This window comes from Teleopsis dalmanni, chromosome X, assembly GCF_002237135.1.
Source record: "Teleopsis dalmanni isolate 2A chromosome X, ASM223713v2, whole genome shotgun sequence".
NCBI classification, from domain to species: Eukaryota; Metazoa; Arthropoda; class Insecta; order Diptera; family Diopsidae; genus Teleopsis; species Teleopsis dalmanni.
Genome location: NC_051848.1, coordinates 59,412,048 through 59,426,880, shown reverse-complemented (window position 1 = coordinate 59,426,880; position 14,833 = coordinate 59,412,048). Strand labels below are relative to the sequence as shown.

The 14,833-nt window shown below is 28.7% G+C and overlaps 1 protein-coding gene across 4 annotated transcripts; it reads left to right on the top strand.

The window, feature by feature from the left end:
- Positions 1-515: 515 nt before the first annotated feature.
- LOC119687759 (uncharacterized protein DDB_G0283357-like) lies at positions 516-14,632 on the top strand. 4 transcript variants are annotated; one of them, XM_038102212.1, is made up of 13 exons: positions 7,145-8,120; positions 8,193-8,345; positions 8,409-8,873; positions 9,345-12,401; positions 12,462-12,599; positions 12,672-12,785; positions 12,844-12,957; positions 13,020-13,133; positions 13,193-13,306; positions 13,369-13,482; positions 13,538-13,651; positions 13,704-13,817; positions 13,877-14,627. In XM_038102212.1, exons 1-13 carry the CDS (start codon positions 7,202-7,204, stop codon positions 14,353-14,355), a joined length of 6,009 nt encoding a protein of 2,002 aa, XP_037958140.1. In that variant the 5' UTR covers positions 7,145-7,201; the 3' UTR covers positions 14,356-14,627. The 4 variants fall into 4 exon arrangements, with proteins under 4 accessions (XP_037958141.1, XP_037958138.1, XP_037958139.1 ...); XM_038102213.1 differs by lacking the exons at positions 7,145-8,120; positions 8,193-8,345 and adding exons at positions 516-670; positions 4,814-4,953 and having other exon boundaries at positions 8,667-12,401; positions 13,877-14,622; XM_038102210.1 differs by having other exon boundaries at positions 7,144-8,120; positions 8,409-12,401; positions 13,877-14,630.
- The last annotated feature ends 201 nt before the right edge of the window (positions 14,633-14,833 follow it).

Here is a 14,833-nt window from a genome sequence, read left to right as displayed (position 1 = left end):
ATTTTTATCTAAGTATACCCGATTACAGTATCTGGAAAAGTTAATTGTGTCACAGTTATATATATATGGTATATATATATATATATATATATATATATATGGTGTAAAATAATAACTGTATTGAGATTATTGAAACCATAATATATTATCAATTCCTTACTTTATTTATTTTTTACGTGACATTTTATTCTTTAATACTTATGTGCTAATTTTTATCGCCTTTATAAACTTTTTCTCTTGTTATTATTGTTAGATTTTTAAATTCGTAAGCCTCTTTATTAAGAGTTTTATATATTTTTCATCAAAACCTCTCTCTATAAGGCTACTCTATAAGTACATTTAAAATTTCACCTACTTACGCATTTTAAGATTTTATCTGAAAAAGAAATTAACTTGGCAACTCTAAACTTGTTCTCATATAAATAATATATATTTTTTCAATCCTGGTAACTATGAGTTATAACTCTAGAATGAAAAAAATTTTAACTAACTTGTCATAGATTTAATTTTACTATTTCATTCTGTTTCCAACTTTAAAGTGAGCAAGTCTAATTTACGTTAATAAGAAAGTGAAGTCAAATAAAGTTAAAGTTTAATTTATTTAAAGAAATAATAAATGAAACTGTAGTGAACTGAAAAAAACCAAGAATTTTATTCCTGAAACGCGAAGGTAAGTCCATTTTTATTCTTTTGCAATATATCTTAAAAATATTTTTACAATTAAATCTTATACTTTTCAATTTCATAATTGAGTTTTTTTAAGACATTTTAAGATTTTTGTAATAATTTAATTTTTTTTTTTCTGCGCAATTCAAGAATATTAAAAGTTATGAGCCTGCGCTGCAATATAACAAGCGCCGCTCCTATCTTTTGATAGGAAAGATTACGGAATATTATTTCCATAGATCCTAATTTGATTAATCAGAATTAATTTGAATAATTTTCCAAACATTTTATAGTTAAAAGGAAATTATCTTTTGATAAAATATATTTATTGTCAGAATTTTCATGCGCGTTAAGGAGCCACACTTTGGCAAAAGAAGGAACTTCCCGTAAACATGGTCGTGATTCCGTTTATGGAAGTTCTATTGTATATATATGCATTTGTAGATTGATACAAAGAAATATATAATTGTTAATAAACTATACATATAAATAACTACTACTACTCATATGAAAATCATTAAATTTTAATGATTTTAATGTAAATTGTATATATATATCAACTTATGTATATATATATATATATATATATATATATATATATAATATAATAATAATATAAAATTACATATTAATAATATATATTCTTATAAAAAGTTCAAAGACTATTTATATTATATAAATACATATTGCATAATTTATGATATTTGTGAATTTGGAGCATTATTTTTTGGTCATCAGTCGCATTAGTTTAATAGCGCATGCGTTGGATACTTCTGTCATTTGTATATGAAAAAGGGACATTATGATATTTATTTTGAGATAAAATCTATATAAACAAATTTAAAACTGTTCGGGTCAAAAATTTTAACTCCGTACAATTGATTATATATATTACGTTATTTGATGTGCAATTCAAAATTATTGCTTCTATACTGTGACATCATCAATATTTGATAGAAAAAATTACAAACATTAAAATCTTTAATTCTTATAAATTTTAAAATATATACAGGAAATTATTTCATTACAAAAGCTTTACTCCCTTCAACTTGCAAGCTTCACGCAATCCAAATAACGACTTCTCGCAAACGTAGGCGTGATTTTGTATATAGAATACCCATTCCCTTTGACGCTTGTTCATGTATCAATCATCAATATAATAATAATATAACATATGTATAATTTATATGTAAATATAACTAAAGATATGTATTACTAATAATGTGTAGTGTTTAATATATAATATAATATATAATATAATGTATAATATAATATATAATACAATATATAATATAATATATTATGTATAATATATGAAATAATATTATACAATACTATATACATATAAATTCATATATATGTATATATTTACATATTTATTCACCAAAACTTGACACATTTGTTTATAATAAAAATCCTTTTTATGTTGTTTATAAATTTTATTATATGCAAAGCTTATGCATATATGTACTATTATATATTATAAACAACTCATATTATTTATCATATTTGCGTATTTGAAGTTGGAGTATGTTTTCTTTTTTGCAAATTCAGGAGTTTTTACTATACTTGAGATAGATTTTAGAGCTCAAACGGTCAATATAACGACATAAATCACTACAAGACATGATATGATGAGCATATTCTGATTTTGATGCATTCTAGACTGATTTGTCAAAAACAAAAATATTTGTTTATAAAAATTTAAGTACTTCTACTTGTATTCAACGTATTCAATCTGTCAGATTCAATCTGGTGCTAGTTACTAATAAAAACAAACAAATTTTATGACATACCTACTTATTAACGATCCCTTTAGAAATTTTAAAAAATGATGAGTTCTCCGCATTTAACATTGGTTTCAAGAATACATTCAGTACAAATGTATATATTTTTATCTAATAAATATGTTACTATTTACATATTTTATCCTAAAAAGTTTATAAATAAGATAGATGAGGTTTTTTAATTTGAAAAATGACAAAAACTTTGTGTTTTGAGGGACTGTTTTGGATATTAAAACAGATAAATAATTCCTGTTATATCAATATAAATACATTAAGAAATTTTTAATATAGGAAATTAAGACTAATAATTAGTCCATTAATAAACATAGTTAAATAATCAAGTTCTTATTAAATTGAGTTTTAAATATATTGCCTTTTAAAGTTGATTTTTTTTGTTATTATATTAAGCCGTGCTTTAATCACAAAATTTCACATATTCGTTTTTTCTTAAATTAGCCAAATTATACCAATCAATCAATGATTTTAGAGGTCCACTTAGGTCCACTTAGAAAACAAGTATAGCAAAAACTCCAGAAATTGCAAAAAAGCATGAATTGATTCTAAATACACAAATATGAAAAATGATGTGAGATTATTATAGTATATAATAATATATAAATGCATAAGCATGAGGCTAAAATCCTTTCTAAAATAAAATCTATAAAAAAGATGCGAAGCTTTTACAATTTTCCCAAGAATCTTTTCGACAACGATAAAAAAAACTGGACTTATTATGTCCTGATTTCCACTTATAAGCCTAAGTCTTTAAAGTTAATGAAAAACTCTCGAATGCATAGGTTATGCATATTCACCAATCGAAGACTGATTCTGTGACCAAAAAAAAAATATTAGTGCGAAAAAGATCAAAGCCTGTTAAACGATCTGTATTGTAAAATGGCAAACCTTAAGCTAAACACATAAAGCGTTGAATGATAGTTATATTTGACAGTAAATCAATAACTAGAATTCAATAACGTAAATATTTTCAAAACTTAAAAAAAAAGCATAAAAAATATGATTCTATTATTTTCGTGTCCAAACCTTCAGTTATCTACTAACTAAAGCTTTGTCATCATGGCCTGAATCATTTTCATGCCTACAAACCCATGTCCTCAGTGTATGGTATAATGGCAATAACCAGACAAAATAAAGGCTAGTCACCGGAAAATAAAAATTAAATAAAACCAGATATCAAGCTAAGTTTATTAATTGGTGCCCATTGCCCTGTCAGAACTGCTACAAGTATTCCACTTCTATCTTGCGTCTACACAGTATTTCGTTCTCGATAAATTGTAGCTTGGCCATGTTAGTTTGGATTTTTCATAATCCAAGCTGCTTGACATAAATTTTGGAATATAAAAAAATTATTAATAATTTTCTTTTTAAAAGGGGCTAATTAAATTTTTTTGTTTTTGAAAAACTTTTCTTTAAACCAATATTTCGACTATATTCTATGTATAATCATCTCCAGGGTACTACAATGTTCTTATTATTATATTGAAGCTATTTTAGCCAGTGCACTTGGCCACTTTTACTCTCTGTTAATTCGAGGTATCTTCAAAACCCCTCTTTACGCCTTGACTGGATTATTGTGTATTACTTCATCAGACTAAGCAATAATTGACCTCAGGGAGCCGCGGAAAGGTATAAAAAAAAGTTGGTCATTAAAACAATAAATTATTAAAAAAATTATTATAAAATTTGAATCGTGATGTTTTTTACAAAACTAATGTTTTTGATTATATCATAATTATTTATTATTATTATTGACATATTCAAAAATATAAATTCAAGAACTTAGTCTAATCAAACAGATTACAAATTATTTCTATCACGTGCTATAGCTCTTAGTTCACTGAAATATTTGGATGACTTTCTCTTGATTGTCCTTCTCCATGTAGTCTTTGATCAACCGCAATTTCTTCTTTCTTACGGATTTCATTCTAGAGCGGCATGTGCAATTTCACTGAAGGGTTTGCCTAGAGTGTGACCCAACCACACTTACTTTCTTTTTACGATTTGTTAATCAATTGGCTTTTGTCCTGTTATACCCAACAGTCGCTCGTTGTTCGTAATTCTTTGATGATAATAGATTATCTTCAACAAACAAGTAAAGTTTACCAGTACTTAAATCAGAGATAATTTTTCTGATTTAAGGAACTTTGAAAGTATACACCATATACACCTAAATAGTTACAAAATACTACAAAATCTAATGAAAAAGATGCATATGAAATAATTAATAAGCTTTTTTTATTTTAAAAATATTAAAAATCAAAACTTTAAATAATATATAAAAAAATTATTACTCATTTATTATTACTCTACTAATCATATTTTATATATATATTAAATTTCAGGAAATCGATTTTTAAAACGAAAACGCGTTTATCTCAACCGTTGTATCTAGTCTTTTTTTCTAAATACATACGCCATTCTATCTAAGCATTTACAGCCAAACCCCCTCATTGCCCTGTTCGCTTACATTGACAGGACCAAAGTAAGTACAATATATCGAAATATATAAAGCTTTAACATTTAATTGATAATTTAATTGGTAATTGATAATTGATAAGTGTAATTGATAATTATATTTGAAATTGTGGTAATTATAATGAATAGAATCTATTATTTAAAAAACATGCTTGTGTTTCACAGGCGTGATTTGTTCGCCATCTGAGTATAGTACTATATGATTTGATCGACCATCTGTAGAATGTAGAATTGCAACATTCTACATTTGAGTCCTTTAGAATTGCAAATAATCATCGTTATGCAAAAGTTAGTGGGAAGAAAAATATAACGTAGATGGTCGATCAAATCATATAGTACTATACTTATCTGGCATGACCTGTGTGAGTTCTTTCCGCTTCCAACGGGGAAGCCTGCCTCATCACTCTAAGGCAGGCATTCGCTGAAAAAGTTGAAGGCCCTTCCTCAATTAGCTAACGAAAATATTTGTAAGATTGGGTCACACACTGTAATAGATATATCGAAAGCAATTTTGATATTTTAATTAAATCCGATTACCGGAAACTTAATGCAAAAATAACTCTTTTAATAATGGAAAAAAAATGTTTCAAATTTTGAACTCTTTATATATATCTCTACTATATATTACAGTGTTTTTACTTATTAAGACGTAAAAATTTGTTTGGATTTGTATAAATTGATTTTGTACAGTACATTCCCTATAACAAAATATCTATATAATTTAATTATTGAAAGTCTTTAATATATATACATTTTTTTTATATTATATATATATATATTTAAAACGATATATATATATATATATATATATATATATATATATATTAGTTATGTATATTTTTTTATCATACATTTATTTAAATGTGGTAAAAGCTTAAAACCACTCTAAAATATTAAAGAGCTTTTCAATAGCATCTACTAAGGATGTATTCTTAAAAAAAAATATTTTGTCTGAGTACACTTAAACTCATTCAAGAATAAATCAGACAACATTTAATCAAAAGAGTAATAACAAGATTAGAATTAGAATTTACTAAAAAATTTAGCAAACTTAATGTATAACACAGAATATAAAGCCGGTAAAGAGTAATTAAAGTGAAAATTAGTGCCACTATTAAACTATTGAAAATATATATATTATATTTTAAAAATTACAAAAATCATGCAAAAACCTACATTATCGATATATTAAATCAAAAGTTGTCCTATACAATATTGAATCTCTGAACAAAATTACTAGATAAACAAAATATTCATAGCTTCTATATCAGAATGCAATAGGTTTCACGGCAAAATTTTCTACTGGCACCCACCTAATGGCACTCTCATAGTGCTCTATAAGTGCTCATCTAACATAAAAGTACAAATCAGGTCTCACAATGAGATGAAATCTATACATCTGAAATCAAGAAGAAACTGTTTGTTTTGAGTAGTATTGAAAAATTGGCAATATTATCTACCTTGTAACCAGTCCATGCCTAAACTTTTTGAAAAAGAAAAGAACAAACTATATTATAGGTAAAACCCAGTTTTATTAAGCAGCAAGGCTATAACTCTTTGCGAGCCTGTTTTAATGACTTCATAGAGTTATCAGAAGTTAATATCGATCGAGTAAAAATATTTTGGTTAAAATGATACAGGTAGCTTATTAAATAAAAAATTTTAAGAGGTCTATGTTAGAGGTCTATATAAATTTTTTGAACAAAATAAGCTGAAATAATATTAAATAAGTCTGGATTAAACTTAAAATAATTAAATTTTAATATAAAATTGATTATATTTGAAACAAAAATTTCAATTAAATTCTCCGGGTTCAGATTTTTCCAGAAATAAGTATCGATAGTAGTGAAAATATGAAAAATTTGTTATATTATTCAAAATAATAACTTGTGTTTTAATTGTTTGTTTTAATTTTTTATTGTTTGTTAGTTTTTATTGTAAAAATAATAATAATAATAATAATATGGAAATAATATTGTTATTGAAATAATAATACTATTACAGAACAATATATTATCACCATATTATTACTTATTAATAATAAGAAGTAAAAACAATTTTAAAAGTAAATCTAATTAATTTATAAATTATTAAATTTTTTTTAGCAATTTTCTTGAAATAAAAGGAAACTAATGTACATATATTGATTACAGAAGGTTGTAAGTAGTTTTTATATTGTGCTCGAAGAAATTTATTTTCATTTATTTTTAGTAATAGCGAATTCCCGATATTCTAATAGCAAATTCAAAAATAAAATGTTAACATATCAGAATTTGCTATTAGCATGTAGGCCACTTCTTGAAAAGGCCGATTTTAGTCAGTCTAGAGATGTGGATAAACAGACAGCTAATACACTCATTCTAACATTGTTGGCGCATGTGAGAGAATTGGAAATCAGATACTGTACTCAACTTTTAAAAAATGAGACATTAGAATATGCAGTGGCGTACTGGGAGAAACAATATGATCGAATTCTACAATTTAATGGTTTTATTGCTAGTACGAATCAGGTTTCGGATTCAGAAGTACGCGTCGCTAAACTAGAAAATTTAAGACTACGTCTTGATATCTTAAATATTCGGTGTGAAAGGGAAATACTTGCTTCGAAAATTCACACTGATAAATCTCGTATATATCACTTAAAGGAAGAAGTAGAAACAGCTGCAGACAAATTAAGACTCGAAAAAGATACAAATGAAGATTGTACAAATACAGCACATCAATTCCAATATGACAATTTTAATTCAAGACAATTCTTGCCTACCAATAGACCGCTACGAACACTCTTTATTAATGATATTGATGACAATACCCCAACGTGCAGTCGATATGTTCAAAACGAATCAAATAGAAATGGACAGTTGAGATATGGGTCAAATCAGTCAAACTACAGACCTGTAAAACAACATAAACAGCCAGTCGTTGGAAGTGAGTCCTATAAAGTTGCATCAACTATGAACCAATATGTACATGCTAAGCATGGATATCCAAATTGTCAACTAAGAATTGCACCTGTTCAACCACTTATAATAACTGAAGGAGAATCTGATGAACAAAGCTTAGAAGATATCTCACCTCACCAAGATACCATAAATGATAATAAGAGTGAAGATAAGAAATCAACTTGTAGTCAGTATTCACAAAATCAAATTAACAATAGCGAGAATTATAAAAGTAAGTTTAATAATAACATAAATGTAAAAATAAGAAACTATATGACACTTGATTAACATAATATTTAAATAGGTTCATTACAGGAATCTGCAGATTACCCAATTGCCGCTGGCACTTCATACATAGAAAAATATATAGGCTATATATCGAGTGATATGAATGTTAATGCAGTTAATACTGACCAAAGTCAAAACGAACAAATTCAGATGCATGATGTGAATGATGGTAAGGTTAAATAGTATATAATATTTTAAACATTTTTTTAATTTTTTTTTTGTACAAATAAAGTGCTGAAAACTGCTGCGGTAAACGGAACCGACGATAGCAATGACCACAAACCATTAAATTTGCCCCAAATTCTTGAAAATCAATATCGTACCACTGCCTCTGATTTCCAATTATCTCAAAATGCGCCAACATTGTTAGAAGTAGTCGAAAATATAATGAAAAATTCAGTTCCTCAATGTAATAGTAGAATACTAGATAATACTTTTAACGTAAACAATTCTACTATTGAACTGGAAAATGAAGAATATTCTACTAAAGTTATAGCAGACACGGACCTCCATCAACAAAAAATTAAAAAGAGGAAGCCTTTAAATAAAAAAAAAAACAGAAAACGAGTTTCTGAAGAGCCTAATATTGAAAGTATTAATGAAACTACGACCATGTCTAAATCAAAACGCACAAGTACTAATAATACGGTCGGACTAACTACCATCAATAATTCTTCAATGGAAAAATATACAAAAGGTACTAATAAAGCTACAACACATTTTACATTAAAAACACATGAAGTACACAGCTTGGAACATGCCTCAAATGACAAACAGAGAAAAACCACTAAACCAGTGTTGGGGCTTATTACTAAAACTGCTTTTAAAGCAAAAATTAGATACAAGCTTAAAAGCGCTATTCATAATACAAAATTTGCATCGAGCCGTAAACAGACAGACAATTCAGTTATGCATTACGCCAATAAACCAAAACCGAATTTAGTTAGGTCTAACACTGCCCTTTTCGATTTAAGGCATATTAAAAACGCTTCAGCGATACTAAATAAGCCCTCTAATCCATTTCCCTATTTAAATTCGTCTATTTTAGTTTCTAATCAGGTTGACATAGGTTTCGGTAATAACCGAGTCTTTAATTTGAAGAATGTTCCAGAAAATAACTTGGATTTCAGTAAAACCAAAACTTTGACACAATTTATTAATTGTATAGGTAATGGAAACAATCAAATATTTAATTCCAATGACGATTCTGCAACTGTTGGTTATGGTAAAATTCAAACTTCCAAACAAACTAACACTGGTGAGAGAATTTTATGTACCAATAATGCCTCCAACAGTCCGCCAATCTCCTGTGTAAAACCAGACCATCCATTCAGTTTGGGGTTTGGCATGTTAGCGACAGATGAAAATGCGCAATTATTGGTACAACAAACTTATCCGCATAATGTTTATCATTTGATACCAAATCAAGAAACTATGAATATACCAACCAATGATAAGAAACCAATAGTTAAGAATGCAGAACCTAGCAGTAAAGTAAATTCCGAATTTCAAGATACGACTTCAATTCACAGCGACATTACTGGCAATGACAATGGTATGAACCAAGCTGCGCGTAAAAAGAAAAAGAACAATAAAAAGAAACGTAAAGCTAAATCATCTACACTAAATGATAATCAGAACACAAGCTCTAATAATGTGGCACAAGATGATAAAGATACACCTCCCTGCTATATGCCGCCCGGTTTTACTGGAAATAAATCTCAACAATATGAAAGAACTACGAAGGAATTGCAAGTCACACCTCAAAATCCTAATAATCCTGTGGCAAATAAACTGAACAAACAAACTGACAAATCAGTGAAAAGTACTAAGAAGAACAATAAGTACTCTGGTTCTGTTGATGAAAAAAGTAAGCCTGGATTATATAAGAATACCGAAAATAAAGTCGAATTGGTTCATGATATAATTAACACTAATCAGGGCAATAGTTTATCGAATAACTCCGATATATATACTTCAAATCTCAAAGTGTCTGACGATGTTAAAAAGAGTGAAGCTATTAAAAAAATTGAGGTTGAACAAAACAATCAACTTTCTAATACTGCTAAGAGAATCAAGTGCGATGAAGTCAGAATAAATTGGAAATCTAGTGCTGTGCATGCGTATAATAGCAAAACTAGTAAACAGATTAAATACAGTAATGATGATACATCTTGTGATAATGCTGCCATTATTAAAAGTGATAGCGGCCAAACCAATAACGGCAGTAATTTTTACTTGGACGTAGCAAAAACCGCCAGCAACACCCTTACCACAGGTGGATTTTCTGATAATAGTAATCAAAGTCAGCCAGAATGCGTACAATATATACAATTTGGAAGTGATGAAGATATCGAAATACATGATGAAAATGCAACTAATATCGAAGAACTTGAATATACTTTCAGTGCTGTGGGCATGTACGACAGAGAGACTATTATCAAGAGAGAAGCTGAATATAAGTTAAATGGGAATAATGCTATAGCAAGAAAACTCAGAGAGTTACAGTTTGGCTCTGATGATACTCCAGATGCACTCGACCTAATGACCGATAAAAATAAACATCGTGATATGACTACAAATCAAAATGAGTTAAATGTTAATAGTGTTCAGATAAGTCCCAGTCAAGATACTAGTGATAATTTTATTGCTAAAAACGAGTTAAAGTTTGGCAATTTTGAAACACTATTTCAACCGAACTTGCTAGCTGATGCACTTAAATACCGTAATGTCACTGCTAATGCAAATGATTCTGAATTAAGTGGCAATCATGTCAAGGCTTCTTCTATGAAATTCCCGAATCAAGTAAATGCTAGCTTAAACAGTTCCAATAGTAAATACCGTAATGTCACTGCTAATGCCAATGATTATGAATTAAGTGGCAATCATGTCAAGGCTTCTTCTATGAAATTCCCGAATCAAGTAAATGCTAGCTTAAACAGTTCCAATAGTAAATACCGTAATGTCACTGCTAATGCAAATGATTATGAATTAAGTGGCAATCATGTCAAGGCTTCTTCTATGAAATTCCCGAATCAAGTAAATGCTAGCTTAAGCAGTTCTAACAGTAAATACCGTAATGTTACTGCTAATGCAAATGATTATGAATTAAGTGGCAATCATGTCAAGGCTTCTTCTATGAAATTCCCGAATCAAGAATATGCTAGCTTAAACAGTTCCAATAGTAAATACCGTAATATCACTGCTAATGCAAATGATTATGAATTAAGCGGCAATCATGTTAAGACTTCTATGAAATTCCCGAATCAAGAATATGCTAGCTTAAACAGTTCCAATAGTAAGTACCGTAATATCACTGCTAATGCAAATGATTATGAATTAAGCGGCAATCATGTCAAGGCTTCTACTATGAAATTCCCGAATCAAGAATATGCTAACTTAAGCAGTTCCAACAGTAAATACCGTAATGTCACTGCTAATGCCAATGATTATGAATTAAGCGGCAATCATATTAAGACTTCTATGAAATTCCCGAATCAAGAATATGCTAGCTTAAACAGTTCCAACAGTAATGGTGATAAGTCTATTATTACTAATAACAAAAACGATAATCCCACTTTAATGGGTCTTAATTATTCAAATTCCATTGAAAATCAACATAAGCTTGTACCAAGTAATGACATCAGTACTGATGCACACTCTCGCAAAGATACTGTGAACTTGAACATTGTTCCGAAAACTTCTGATCCCTGTAATGACAACAAGCAAAATGATATTAAGAAATCAATTGAATCTCAATCACTTGCTAAACATTGTATTGAAAGTGAAACTAGTGATATCGAACAAAATAAAGCTAAGCACCGTAGACGTATATGCTGGGCTGACGAAGAAATTTCAGACACAGAATTCCCAAAGTGCGATAAAAACCTGAATACTAAGATTAAAAAGAGAAACAAAAAAAAGAAAGCGCTAATTTCGAATAAACTAACTACTGATTCTAATTTACCTACTGGCAGTGATAACACTAAGGGCAAAAATCAATCATTCAGCTATTTCATGAATAGCGAAACTAATGAAGAACCAAGCAATGATAGTTGGGCAGAACGTTTCCTAACTGATATACAACTTGATAACGAAGTTTACGATGCTGACAAAAAAGCTAGCGCTAAGTGTGTTCAGAAGAAAGTAACCACATTTGGAGACGGTAAACACAATCCAACCAAGATGAGCCTAGAAGATTATCCTACCATTAACGACAGCATAAGTGTGTTACTAAAATATATTGTTAAAATTAGTTATGAACCACATAAATATTCCTTTTTAGATATCAAAAAAGCTCATCAAGCAAGCGCCATTGACACTTACACCACTAACGCTGAAACTACGACTATTTCAAAGAGTAGAAAAAATATATGTCAAAATGATAAAACCACACCTATACAGGATTTCTACATCAACAATGGTAATTAAATTAAATAATCCCGATAATGGGTGTTAATGAAAATAATATATTTACAATCTATACTTTTATTAGATAAAAACAACAAACGTAAAGATTTGAGTACTGGCAATTCAGACACTATGTTGGAGAGTAAAAATATTAAACAAATTGCACCACAAAAAATGGCAGAACCTACACTAACACCAAGTAAGCCTATTATGAATATCCAAAATAATTTGTATAAAATCAATACTTTTTTTATAAGGTAAAAATTATAAACATAAGGATGTTAGTACCGGCACTTCAAAAACAATGGTGGAGAGTAAGAATATTAAACAGCCTGAACCACACAAATTTGAAGAAACCACACCAACATCAGGTAAGCCCATTATGAATCTCCAAAATAATTTATACAAAATTTATAATTTATACTTTTATTAGGTAAAAATTATAAACGTAAGGATGTTAGTACCGCCACTTCAAAAACTATGTTGGAGAGTAAGAACATTAAACAACCTGAACCACACAAATTTGAAGAAACCACACCAACAACAGGTAAGCCCATTATGAATCTCCAAAATAATTTATACAAAATTTATAATTTATTTTATTAGGTAAAAATTATAAACGTAAGGATGTAAGTACCGCCACTTCAAAAACTATGTTGGAGAGTAAGTACATTAAACAGCCTGAACCACACAAATTTGAAGAAACCACACCAACACCAGGTAAGCCCATTATGAATCTCCAAAATAATTTATACAAAATTTATAATTTGTACGTTTATTAGGTGAAAATTATAAACGTCAGGATGTAAGTACCGCCACTTCAAAAACTATGTTGGAGAGTAAGAATATTAAACAGCCTGAACCACACAAATTTGAAGAAACCACATCAACATCAGGCAAGCCAATTATATATTTTGAATATAATATATATAAAATCTATACTTTTATTAGGTAAAAATTACAAACGTAAGGACGTACGTACTGGCACTTCAAAAACTTCTTTGGAGAGTAAGAATATTAAACAGACAGCACTACACAAATTTGCAGAATCTACGCCAACACCAGGTAAGCCTATTATGTCTTTCTAATATAATATATATACTTTCACTTTCATTAGATAACAACAACAAACGTAAATACTTAACTGCTGTTGGTTCTAATACTAAGTTGAAGAATAAGAATGCTAAACAGATTACACAAGACAAAGTTGCAGTTTCTACCTCTACCGCAGGTAAATCGATAGTGTATGTTCTTATTACTTTTTACTCAATTGTATGTTTTATATACTAGATGAAAGAGCTTGCAATGAAGTCAACGTAAATCAAGTTTCTTCAATTACCGAGCAAGACCTGAATCAACAATCAAAAAAACAGCCACTAAATAATATGGATGAATGGTGTGTTGACTTTTCAACAGTCATAAAAAAGAAGAAACGTATGCGACCCCTACCTCCAATAAAAAAATTACTTGGCAAGCCAGAAAAAAAATCAGAAGATAAGAATGAAAACAGTTTAAATGATGTATATTCTAATGAAACAAAAATAGAGAATGACGATATTCCTACAACATCGAAACATGTACCAGTAATTTTAGAAAATGGCCAAGAACTGGTACCTCTTATGCGTGAGAAAACAGAGGAGGAATTGGGAATGGTTCCCAACAAAACAAAAACCAAGAGGCAAAGAAAACTAGAAAAAACTGCAGCCGACCAGGCAACGGCTTCATTATTTAAAGGGAATTTCAGTTCTACCCACAGAAAATATAAGTAATGACACAGAATATTAAAACATTTTATATCCATAGCTTCCAAAAGAAACAATAAGTAATCAATTATCTAGATTCTAAAACCAAATTTTTTTCGAAAATAATTTCCATTGCTATGAGTTATTGCATATTTTATTTCAAAATTTTAAATTTAATAGTAGCCCAAAAATTTTTTTAAAATTACTTAGTGTGCTTCAATATACTTCTTGAAGAAAAGATAAAATTTGTTAATTTAATATATTTCAAATATCGGAGGAGCAGAAAAATTTGCGTATTTTAAATTTTAAATGTAAAAGCTTGCTTAAATTTTTAAATTTATTAAATAAAACTTTCTTAATGTATTTAATATAACAAAATCTGAAATATTTATTTTGTGCCCAAATCTCCACTTTTCTCAACCAAACTAGAGCTGTAGCACTGTCATGTCCTCGTAACTAAAAACATGGTTATAAAGCCATACCCTCAGTGTATTGTGCAATAACA